Source organism: Talpa europaea (genome assembly GCF_964194135.1).
Source record: "Talpa europaea genome assembly, chromosome: X".
Taxonomy (NCBI): Eukaryota; Metazoa; Chordata; class Mammalia; order Eulipotyphla; family Talpidae; genus Talpa; species Talpa europaea.
The window spans coordinates 74,146,855-74,159,378 of record NC_140081.1 but is presented as its reverse complement, the minus strand read 5'-3'; the positions used below and the strand labels follow the sequence as shown (position 1 = coordinate 74,159,378).

Sequence of the window (12,524 nt, the reverse complement as noted above, 5' to 3'; positions counted from 1 at the left end):
CCTAGAAAATACATGCCCCATCTAAAGACATTTGATTTAATGTATTTGAAAAGAGCGTTGTGTGAAACAAGCAAAGCATGCATTCTGGCTAAGCCACTTGTATGGGACCTCTGCTTTTAATTAGCTATTTCAGTACACATGTATGTGTGTGTTTGTGGTGGAGCAGGGATCAAACTTGGCTATTTAACTGAATTGATTCTCAGTCTAGAGTTTCTCTAGCAGCCTTATAAAGACCTATTTGAGTCTCTAGGAGGTGGGCAATTTTTTTCCTTTGACCTTTAATATCATACTGGTGAAAGATAGTTCCTTGCCATTTTCTCATTACTTTTAACTCACCTTCAGGAAGCTAGCCAAACTGTAATTGACATTTCTGGACTCATCAGGAATCTCCGCATAACGAATAGTCACATGGGGAATGATTGCAAGAAGCAATGAATGTAAGACATTATGATATGCCTCAGGAAATCTCTGGCCTCTGGGAAGCTTAAATTAAATAGGCACAGGAAAGTCAGACTTGCAAAAGATCCAAATCAATAGCTATTTTTATTTTTAAACATTGTGTTTTTAAACTGGAATATAATTTTTCTCCCAACTTAAAAATGATATACACATTCAATGTCTACTTAGATCATGATAGGAACTATCTGGACCTCCAATAACATAACTGATCGACATCATCAACAAGACCAGGTCATTGTGACCCCACTTTGGAATTATATTCCTGAGATTCAGGTCCATCCAGTTTTATTTTTTCTTTGATAACTAAATATATACACCATGTTCCAGGAACACATCTATGGCATAAAAGGTTTTTAATTTTGTACATGCCTTAGGCCTTTCTGAGAGCAAGGTTATTTGTGATTTCCTATTTGCTCTTCTCCCAAATGAATCCTTTCAACATAGACATATTAAAGCCACAAGTCAAAGGCAACATTTCAAGGGTAATCCATTTTATGTAGTAAATAATTATAGGAAAAGAATCTACGTAGAAGAGTATCTAAAGATTAGACCAATAACACATGGTCTGTGACCTTAGGTTTAAGTGACACATCCATTTCTATAAAGCAAAACTGAACGAGCTAAAGGCTAAGAATACTTCAAAATAAGAGAGGATTTGCACGTCACTGCTATCTGCGAGTATGAGGAGCCTTTTCATTTATGGTTAAGTATTATTCTCGCGCCTACTTACCTTAATTTTATTCTCTTCCAACAAGTATGTGGCCATAGACTTTGCAATAATCTCAAAGAAAAACCATGAGTACTAAGAGAGACAAAGAACAAAATCAATCTTCAAGAGTGACCCAATGTTTCAAGCTTAGCAAAGTTTGAGAAACCATATACATCTTCTCTCTGAACTTCAATAACATTTGACAGTAATCACAATTCACTAGCAAAGTCCCACCCAATACCTTCAAACTGTGATCGCACAAAGGTAATGTCATTCACACCTAAGGGTTTGTGATATACTAAGAACTTTTGCTGGGACGGTTTGCCTCTGTGGGGAGGGGATATTTTATCACTGACAGTGTTTCCAAATGGCCCGCATTGAAAAAAACAGATCTTCTTTTATTTTATTTTATCATTGCTTTAATAGTCACTACACATAGTGAATCTCATCTTTGCCTGTGCCTGGGGGTGAGGTGGGGTAGGAGGTGGACAACGCATTCCTGACCCTGGTACAACATTAGGGTCAACCCAATCAGCTGAGGTGTTGGCCTGTAGAGTGTAATTTGAAGAGTACAGAAAAGCCTCAACAGACACACCCCAAGATAATGGACAGTGAAATTCTACCACTAATAACAAAAATAGTAAAAATAATGACACTAACAGGAGCCACCATTTGAGAACCTACTATGTGCCAGAAGCAAGTTAAATGCTTTGCTTATATTTTAGAAATGAGGAATTGGCACTTCAGCAAAATTACAGGCCCCAGGTCACAAAACTATGATGTGGGGGATATAGGATTTCTACCCAGGTCTTGCTGATCAAAATTCTTTCTATTGTACATTCAGGTGAAGGTAGACAGTGGGTGGGGAGGGTGAAGAGCATAAAAAGGTTCTGTGGAGAACCTGAGGAAAAGGCTGCAGGGCCAAGATCATAAAGAAGGACTAAAAATGAAATGTTGGCGCTTTGTCGCCCTTTGTCTCCTGTTTCCTTACCTTTAGCAGTTTGTTAATTGCTAAAAAGTCTGCAGACTGTTTCAATATAGCTATCATTGTTGTAGCCAAGGTCTCATGTATCAGCTGGGTCTGAGGAGGACTCGGCTTTTCAGGTCGGAAGCTATACTACAAACCAAGAGAGTGAACCATCAGACAAAATTCTCATAGAAAATAAATTGCTCAGAAAGAAACCTTTATAACTTCACAAACCTTTATAAAGGATCTTAAATAATTATCCAAGCCTTCTTCATGGCACTTTGACACAATATGTAAGAGAACCCTGAAACAACATTCATGAAAATCATCATGTTAGGCTACTGTGAATAACTGTAGTTTGATTATTAAATAAGGCCACTGAAAATACCTAACCTGGAAATACCTAACAATGCCTGAATAATTAAAAGTGAGACATGTACATAAGATGTAAGGGTAGTTTGGGCTTAATAAAAGTTTCAGCATGTAACATGCTCAGGGCCTTGTAGAATGTATTTCCTCGTTTAAAGGAAGGATATTTTATTTGGGCAACCTAGACGTTTCATCTTCTTTCTAAATCTCTGGACACATGGTCATAGCTACTACAATAAAGATTTCGAATAGGATTAATATTGCCATGCCCTCTGGTGAGAGCACCAGGGAAAGACTAGAAAGATAAAGATGGAAAGGATGTCAACAGATGGGGGAAAGGGAAGAGAGAGACTGGACAAGTGTGATGATAGAAATTCAAGTGAGAAGGAACTAGACAATTCATAAAATGTTCTGAAGTTTTGAGACTATAACAGTGGTTCTCAAACTTGAGTGTGCATCAGAATCACATTGTGGGTATATTCTTGGCCTCTCTCCCAGATTTTCTGACTTTTCAGGTCTAGGCTGAGGTTCAATGATTAGTATTTTTAATCGGCTCCCAGGCAACACTGATGCTGCCAATCTGGGAGCCACATGTTGAGAACGACTGGACTAGAGGAGTACTTTTTACAATATCAACAGGACCATCCCCGATGGCAAAGAGTAAATATGATGCAGTGTTTGTGGCTTGAGTTCTGATGGAAGAGGTTGTTCCAATAGCAGGGACAGCAGCCAAGCCAGAAACATCCAGAACTAAGCACTTCAAAATATTTTTGAAATCTCCTGTTTTAATCTCAAACTTTAAATTCATTCTGCAGCTACTCAACCGTCCATCGATTTGTAGCTTATTATTTTCATATAAAAAAATACTCCAAATCAAGTCTGTTAGCCATGGACTATTCTACCCAATATGAGAACCACTAGCTACATGTGACTATTTAAATTAATTACAATCAACAACTCCTAAATATTTAGAAATCAGTTGTGATGGCCACATTTCAAGTTGATAGCTACATGTGGCTAGTGGCTGCCATACTGGACAGCACAAGTAGAAAACATTTCCATGACTGCAGAAAGTTCTACTGGACAACCCTCATCAAAGACAGTAATTCTTGAATTATTGTATTATGGCATCTCCCCCCTGAAACCTATCAAACAACAACTACTCCTCCTGAAGCTGAGTTCCACCCTCATATTAGATTTAAACTGATAAGAAATGTGGTGGACAGACATTTTTAAAAGCTCCCCAGGTGATTGTAACAGGCAGCAAAGTTTTGGAACTGGTTAAGAAAAACACATTAAAATTTATCCTATGCCTTGTATCCCCACCTATCCCTGGGGACACAAGTTATCCAATCTGAGAAGCGTGACCAACTGGAGAAAACTTATTAGATTTCTGAGTCCTGGGTTCCCATCTGGAAGATACATTTATATTTAAAGTGAAGAAATGCAACAGGAAACAAAAATTGCTTCTCAGTATCACAACACAGAAACTCACTTGGTACAGTTGAAAGGAACTTCCTCTTCCTGGGTCATATTTGTGAGCACTCGGAAGAGTTGCATAAGAATTACAGGTAGAAACTGTATCATGACTTGGATCTCCATGGCATGCAAACACTAAAATAAGTCATTATTAGTTATGAAAATACAGAAATATATCATTTCCAAAGGTGAAATAACAAAAAAAATCAAGTAACAAGAGAAATAGTCACTAAGCTCCAAGCTCACTTAAATGTTAGCATCATTAGATAGGGGACTTGGCTAATTATTTTACTCATATCTCAACCTCAGCCCCCTGGTTTCGTTAATTTCATATAAAATGCATCAGTGAAGATAATACGTATAACTGGAAAAAATACGTTTTGGAATAAAGTCAACTGACCCTTGGTAAACCAATACTCAATTAGGGTGGGGAGCAGATGTGTCTGGAGATCCCGGGAAGTGGGTGACTGGCACCCTGGCCTTCAGTGTTTTGGGGGGAATGTGGTCCATCAATTAATCCGGTGAGAATAGGGATTCAATAAAGTGTGCTTATGATTGGATTTATGCTGGCACCACCTACAAAACTGAGGCATCTCTGCCTTCTTTCTTCAAAGTGCTAACACTCCATCTCTAGAGATAAGTGTGTAACCATGAAAATGAAGAAATGTATTCCTATAGACACACAAATGATACAAACAACAAAATATGCCAAATCTCTTCTTCCTTCCTTTCTCTCCCATTCATCCAATCATTTAATCAGCTGCTCAACCAAAAAGAGGAAACAAGTGGGCCTCCCTGGTGGCCTAGGGATTAAGTCTCAACGCTATCACCCCTACAGCCTGAATATGATCCCTGGCTAGGGCGCTGACCCACATGGCGCAGCAGACCTTTCCTGTCTCACCCGCTGCTCCCCTCAGCAGTGTATTTCAGTCAATCCGCCTGTTCTGCTCCCCACTGTCTCTGGTGAATCCTCTCACCTCTGGCCTACACCCCAGTTCTTCCACACATAAATAAATAAAATCTTTTTTTAAAAAAGGAAATAAACACCACGGAGCCCCTCTACAATTCAGTGTTTAGTGCTACAGAAGATAGAGCAACAAGACAAGTCCCTGCACTTAATATTCAATATTTATCTTCACAGTCTCCCTTACTTTTGCTACATTTTTCTAGCCTTACCATCACCATCCTTTTTCAGGTCTCTCATCTAGACTGAAACAGTGACCGCTCAGCTCTCATGCAGCTTCCTGTCCATCAGAAGCCTGAGGTAATGGTCTTTCTTTCAGGTTCTTTCGTGCCTTTGCCTCCTCTCTTATATGCGTACTGCTGTTTCACCCCCCATAAAAGACCCGGTAATCTATAGCCAAAGGTGTCTAACCCATTTCCTAGTAGGTCCCTATACTGTTTGCCTCTACTTCCATCTGCCCCACTCTCTACAAATTCATCGTCCTCTAACTGAAGAGGATGATGCTAAGTGAAATAAGTCAGAAGGAGAAAGACAAGTGCCAAATGACTTTATTTTTATGTGGAAACTGAGAAGAAAAACAAAGGAACTGACAAAACTAAACCCAAACACATCCTAGAAATATGACTGCTGAGTTGAGGTGACTAGGAGGAGAGGGAGAGTGAGGGTGAGGACAGAGGGGGAGGGGACCCTTGGTTCTAGGGTAAAGGACTCTGGGTGTTTTGGTGGTATGGTGACATACACCCAAAAAAGAATGAACCTATTCCCCTAACTCATACAAAATGTTGTCAATCAATATTTCCTCAATTAAAAAAAATCATCTTCCTCAAATACTGGTTAAATCAGATCACCTCCTGCCAAGATTTCTTTAACACCTTCCCATTACCTGGGACAGTGCTTCTCAACCTGAGGCCACTTTATCCCTCACAGGACAATCAGTAACGTCTGGAGACACTTTCATTTGTCACAACTTGGAGGTGCTACTGACATCTAGCGGGTAAAAGCAGAATTGCTGCTAAACATCTACACGTCTCACAATGCACAAGACAGCTCCTTGCAACAAAGAATTATCCTGCCCACATGTCAATGGTGCCAAGTTTAAGAAACTTTCACCTAGAGCATTCAGTCCAAGTTACTTAAGACCCAATCTACATTTTTAGCACCAGCACTCATCATGCCTAACAAGGCCAAGCTGGTATCTTGACTGCTCCTTGAATGTATCAAAGGCATCTGGGCCCTTGTTCACATTTTTAAGCCAAATCCTAGCCCCACTTCCATGTCAAGTTCGAACCCCTACTTCAGTGGAACGATTCATTCACTCATTCAATAAAGGCGTACTGAATGAACTTTCAAATGTATCCAAAAATAATGTGGTTTCCACCATCCTGCAGTTCCCAGTCTAATGGGGAGGGGTAAAGAGGTGGCAGGGGAGACATAGAACTAAACCCCTGCAACACAAATGGTTGACAGTATGAGAGTGGTGTGTAGCAAATGCACAAAGGAAGAAGCGTCTGAGTCTGCAAGTGAGCAAGGAATGTCAGATAAGGCTTCAGGAAGGAAGAGAGTTAAAGAGGATAATGTCAAGTGGGTATTGTATGTGGAATTCATCTTGACACCAGTATTGCTTCTCTAGAACTTATTCTCAACACAGCAGCCAGGGTCGTCTTTTTGAAAGGCAAATTACACAATGCATTTTCCTCTTGGTACAAGCAAAACAAACCACCACAAAAGCTGTCGAGGACTTCCCATGCCTATATGTATCCTGCTATGTCTCCCAACTCGTGGCATGCCAACCTCCCGCTCCACTGACCCTGTGCTCCAGCTACTTTGTCTCTCTTCTGCCCATCAAACATGCCCTTGCAATGTGTTTGCCCCTATCCTTGCAGCTTAGAGCTTTATCACCTACGGTTGTTGTTGGGGCCAAAGAAAGGCTGTACCTAAGTGGAGTGCTGGTTATTTTGAATTGAAAGCAATTGAGAGACAGAAGATCCAAGAATAATGTGTTTTTGACCAAATCTGTCTCTGAAAATAGAAGATCTCTATGGTGGTCGGGGGAGGGCAAGGTGGAGGGTGGGAAAGAGTCTTATAGACCTATCACCCCAGACTAGGGCTCACGAGGTCTGTTTTGGTGCACATGCAGATGAACCCTGCAAAATTCCTTTTCCTTTAAGTTGCAAAGCTCTTAGCTCATTTTCCCCTCCTAAATGTAACGCCCCCTTTCTAGAGACTATATAACCTCATTGGAAAGACCAGAAAGTGAGTTCATATTCTACAGACCCCCATGAATGTGTAATTTAATTTTCTCTTGGCTCTTGTGAATCTCTTGTGTCTGTTTTATTATTTTCCAGCCTACAGGCCTACAAAGGCAGAGGAAGATTAGCTTCCTCCTCCACACTGTCTTCCTCTCACTGGTTTCCTTTCAGCCTGAAATGTCCTCTCCTCACACAGGTCTTCCCTGACAACTCATTCTAGAATGCACTGCTGCTAGTGTTAGCCCCACTACCCTTTTGTATGTTCTTCAGAGCACTCACCTCCAACTAAAATTACTCACTTCTCATCTCTCTATCCCAACTAGAGCAGGTAAGTTGTCTGATTGCTCCCCAATTACATTCCCAGTGCCCAGTACATATCTGGCCCATAGTAGGTGTTCAATAAACACTGGTGAATGAATAAATGAATAAAACGAGGAACCAAAGGGTAAGCCAAAGATGGGCGTCCTCCAGTCTCAATGGTTCCTCAGCTCACTGAACCCCTAACGTAGAACGTGTGTCAGGCACTTGACATTTAATCACAGATTGTTTGGACATATCAGCTGTAGTGCTAACTTATAATGTCATTTGCCTTATGAGTGTCCTGTCTCCTGTCCTTACCACGTGTCTCCTGATGAGTGGTAAGATCCTTATGGACAAAGACCCTAAGTTATCTCTCCTCAGTGTCTAGGAAAATATGAAATACATACTAAGAGTTCAACGAATGGACGTTAAATGAATTGCTGAAATGACATCATTTTTAGGTTTGATAGAGAAAGAACATAGGACTAGGAGCTGAGACATGTTAAAGGGTCGCCTCAGTCCTGCTACTGATCAGCTGAATGACCAAAGATGACCAAAGATAAGTGGCCTCTACTCAGCCTTCAATTTCCTCATCTGTTTAAACAAACAAACAAACAAACAAACAAACAAAAACCTCCATTATCCCCTTCAGCATCCCATAGACTAGCTATTTCTATAATCATATGACATTTTACTCACCGCCGCTAGGGGGCAAGCATAGGTCACAAAAACATCAGAAATTTCACACCCTTAAAAACACAAATAAGAGTAGCCCCCCCTCCCCCGACCCCATTTTAGGAATACTAGTATATGAAAATGATGTTATGTTTCATTCTGTTTTGTTAAAACTTTTACAGAGCTTCCCCACTGGAATAAAAGCCCATGATATTAACAGAAAGCATAGATACACAGACTGGATTTCTAGATATTACCCAATGGAAGGATTTGGAAGTTAGATGATTATACTTCTTAATGATTATTAAGAATACTAGTCACAGTTAATTGATTATCTCCCTGCTTCTATATTTCCAGCTGTATATTTTCTATAAGGAAGGCAGAATGATACTTTAAAAATCAGTCATATCAGGGCCTCTCTGATATGAGTTCGATCCCCAGACAGGGAGCTACCCCACATTGTGCAGCAGACCTTTCCCATCTCGCCCACTGCTCCTCTCAGCAGTGTATTTCCATTGATCCTCCTGTTCTCCCCACTCTGTCTCTGGTGGATCCTCTCACCTCCCCCTGCACCTAAGGCCTGTACCCCAGCTCCTGTATGCATAAATAAATAAAATAAATCTTTAAAAACAAAAAAAAAAAAAACCAGTCATATCATGTCTCATTCAGATTATAATTCAAATTGCTCACCATGGCCTACAAGGCCTTAGCCCGACCACCTCCCAGCTACCTTTTCCAATGTGATGGCCTATCATTCCATGTGCCAGCCGCCCCAAGTCCCTGCTGCTGTTTCTTGAACACATCAAGCAAGCTCCTCTGGGCCTTTCTACTCACTGCCCCAGCTTTCCCCTAAAGTCCCCATAGCTGACACCCTCATATCTTATATAGGTCTCTATCAAATGTCACTCCAGCAAATAGATCTCCTCTGACCAGTTCACCTAAAAGAGATGAACCCCTTATCACTCCTTATTCCCTTTTACTACTGCACAGATCAGCACTGGGTATGATCTACAAGTGCTATATGACATGATACGGCAGCTATCGGACAAATCTGTTTATTGCTCCTCTGCCTCCACAAGAAAGTGAGATCTTTAACAACAGGGATCATTGTTTTCTGCACTCAGGTTCCTAAAGCTCAGTACAATGCCTGCCTCATGGGAGGCTCTCAAGAAAGAGTGTGGAACGAATGATTATCACACTGCAGATACCCCATCTTACCTAAGCCTCACAACCACCTACAAGATGGGTATTAGTGCTATTTGGATGGGACCGATAGAGAAACAAAGGCTCTGAGAGGTTAAGTCACTTGGCTGAGGTCAATCATACAGCGAATAAGTGACAGATCTGGCACACAAACTCAACTGACAATCCCAGAACCCCTACATGTTACCTCACGTCACACTACCTCTCTCTGAAAGAAATGGACTTTGTTTCCTGAGAATACCTTTAAGTAATAACATGTCCAAAGAGAAATCGTCTAGCGTCTTCATTTAAAGTCCCAACTCCTCACACTTGCTGCAGCTTACCTATGAGAGTAGCAACCAGGCCCCACAGCACACACTTCAGCCCTAACGCTTAGTGATCACATGGAGTCTTGGGTTCTCCATACATTCAATTAAATATGGCAGGTCTTCAGACTGTCTCCTATGCAACACACAGAAACTAGGTTTTTCTGTCTCTTTAGTTAGCCCTGTTGATTGTCTTTCAGCCACAGATATGTAAATCACTTCACATTTTATTCCACACAAAAGTGCCTCCATTTCTCCTGGCCCTTTTCCTTCATACCATTCTCTCCACCTTGACTGAGCAGTCAGCAAGAAGAGAAAATACCTGAAAAATCAATTTATGGAACCAAAATCAACATTTTCATGAGATTTTCAACAATATGTCGTCGAGTTCTGGCTACAGCAATTTCTTCGTAATGGAGCTACTCTGCCTGCCTCTAAAGAGCCACTTGACAGAAAAATACATAATACAAAATGGTCTCTTGAGGATACACAGTCAAAAGTATTTTCAAGTGTTAGTTTGATCCCCCTCATCAAAATTGAGCAACAGAAACCCTGAAGAACAAACCTTTGCAGAACGCTGCTTGTTCATTTACCTTTAAATATTTAATGAGCTCCCCCGGAACTTCTTTGGAGCCTGACTGAATCAGCTGGCAATGATGGAAGAATTTGTGCACGTGTAAATCCTGGAAAGCAGATGGACACAGTCATGTGAAATTTGATTCATTACCCTCAAATGCTGGCTCTCTACCTCCCCCACCTCCTGCATCTCTCAAACCTATTTATCTGGGTATTTGAATGCGCACATTCGGCAGCTACAGCTGTAGTCCCACAGACCTCCTGAGCACAAAGCAAAACAGCAAAACTCAGCTAAGACAAAGCAGGAAAACTGGGCCAGTTCAGCAGGTACCTACGCAGACTGGGTAGGCCAATTATTGCCCAACTAATCAAATATCCATCTGATTTCTTTTTGGACTACAGTGTAGTATCTGAAGTTGGGCTGCTTCTGAGTGTTCATGAGTAGGAGCAGAGGTCTGAGCTGACTGGAGAAGGAAAGGTAGCAGCGGGAAGTTGCCATTATAGTCTCAAGCATCCAATGCCCAAACCACGACAGCAAACCACCCGCAACAGAGTCCAGCTGTTCTATAAGGAATCCACACACACTCATTTTGTGGAGAGCATGGACTCTCTCAGGAATAATGAAGTTCAGATTCTGATCTGCTCCCTCTAATTATCATCTGTATGACCTTGGGTAAGGCATCTAACTTGATCCAGCCTCGGTTTCTTCACCTATAAAAATGGTGGTGATAGCCTCCACATTCCTCTCAGAGTTCTATGGGGCTCCACTCACTTGTGAGGAATAGTTTGTAGTTTGAAATGATTAATGAAATTTGAGCTATTATTAAGAATGATGTCATCATTGAGACAGTTTTTCAAGCCACAGCATCTCAAAAGCTATAAGAACCGAATATAGTCTACTTTATTCAAGAAATATACTCGAGTATTAAAATCAACAAGATTCAGGTGATGAAACTTACTTGAGTGTAAATGGTAGACTCTAGATGGCTTTTAATCTTCAACAAAGGCTTTGCACCATCTACCCACTTAATATCCACATTAGATTGCTGTGAACAGAAAATACAGACCTCAGTTTCTATAAACATAGTAATGGAGAGATGAGTAATATATAACACCTTTATGCATTTCAACATTTTCCCCAGAAATGAATGTGTCAGTTGCATACAAAGGCAATCATTGGAGAAAATAACCAGCCTTCAGAATAAGTCTAACCAAAATCATTTGAAATTCCAATTCTCCAGACATACTTTTATGAATTATAACCAAAATTAAAAATAAAATTAAGAGATATATAAACACACACATACATAAATAAAAATAGAGAAGTGAAATTTTATATGATGCAAATAATCCGAGTCCCGGTTTTTAAAATTGTTATTAGAATCGGTAGAGCCGGGGTTACTTTGTCAACGTGTTATAAAGGTTCCTAAACATAGTCTCCCATACTTACCTTTGCTGTCGTCTAGCACTCGCCCTCAGACCACACTTGGAATAGCTATCACCTAGACCCAAAGAATTCTACTTTTTAAAGATATAATCATGATTACTTCAACAAATGCAGATCTTTTCCTACCCTTCTTGAATCGGCATCATTCAGATTCAAGTAGCCTGAGGGAAGATTGGCTGAAACTGGAAGCTGCTGCTCAAATGTGATGATTCTACCATCCTTCAGCAAAGGTATCCAGGCAAACCCAACTGCCAAGACAATAATCAACCATGAGATATGAAACAGCAAATGCAATTAGCCACGCAAATGTCTGGCTGCTGGGGAGCAGGGCAGGGCAGTGACGTTGCCGGACTTCTCTATGTGGGGGTTCGGGTGCTGGGCCTGTGAGTAATGGAGATGAGTGTGGATCACTGCCTAATCCCTGCCTGGCCCCTAACAAGTTATTTACCTTATTTCCTTGAATATAAAAAGAGGAACACCAAATGCAGTCTTACTTGGCACTAGAGTTTTTCAGAGACCACAAATGAAATAATCTAGGTAAACACTTTAAAACTTTCAAAGTGTATCAATATCATTATCTTCCCACCTTGGGGGATACACTTTGGTCGATGGGCTTTCTGAAAGGTCCAGATATCTTGCATCCATCTTTACACCACCAGTGCTGTCTACTATCTAAGACTATCTCAAACAGAAGCCAGCATGTGCCAGAATTTTTTATGGCAACCTTAAGGTAGGGATTATGAAAAATGAAGATCACGAGTCAAGGTTATATTCCATACTCATCAAGGGAACATGGCATCAACTGTCGTTCTGGCCCGTTTT

The 12,524-nt window shown here is 40.8% G+C and overlaps 1 protein-coding gene across 1 annotated transcript in view; it reads right to left on the bottom strand.

The window, feature by feature from the left end:
- Positions 1-12,524, bottom strand: part of DOCK11 (dedicator of cytokinesis 11) — a gene marked incomplete at both ends in the record, with an annotated part of 174,457 nt that overhangs the window by 65,951 nt on the left and 95,982 nt on the right. The window contains 8 exons of the mRNA XM_084259069.1: positions 337-483; positions 1,190-1,261; positions 2,160-2,285; positions 2,370-2,439; positions 4,000-4,118; positions 10,273-10,362; positions 11,215-11,301; positions 11,829-11,950. Of these exons, the coding sequence (XP_084115195.1) occupies positions 337-483; positions 1,190-1,261; positions 2,160-2,285; positions 2,370-2,439; positions 4,000-4,118; positions 10,273-10,362; positions 11,215-11,301; positions 11,829-11,950 (833 nt within the window). The remainder of the gene's footprint in view (positions 1-336; positions 484-1,189; positions 1,262-2,159; positions 2,286-2,369; positions 2,440-3,999; positions 4,119-10,272; positions 10,363-11,214; positions 11,302-11,828; positions 11,951-12,524) is intronic.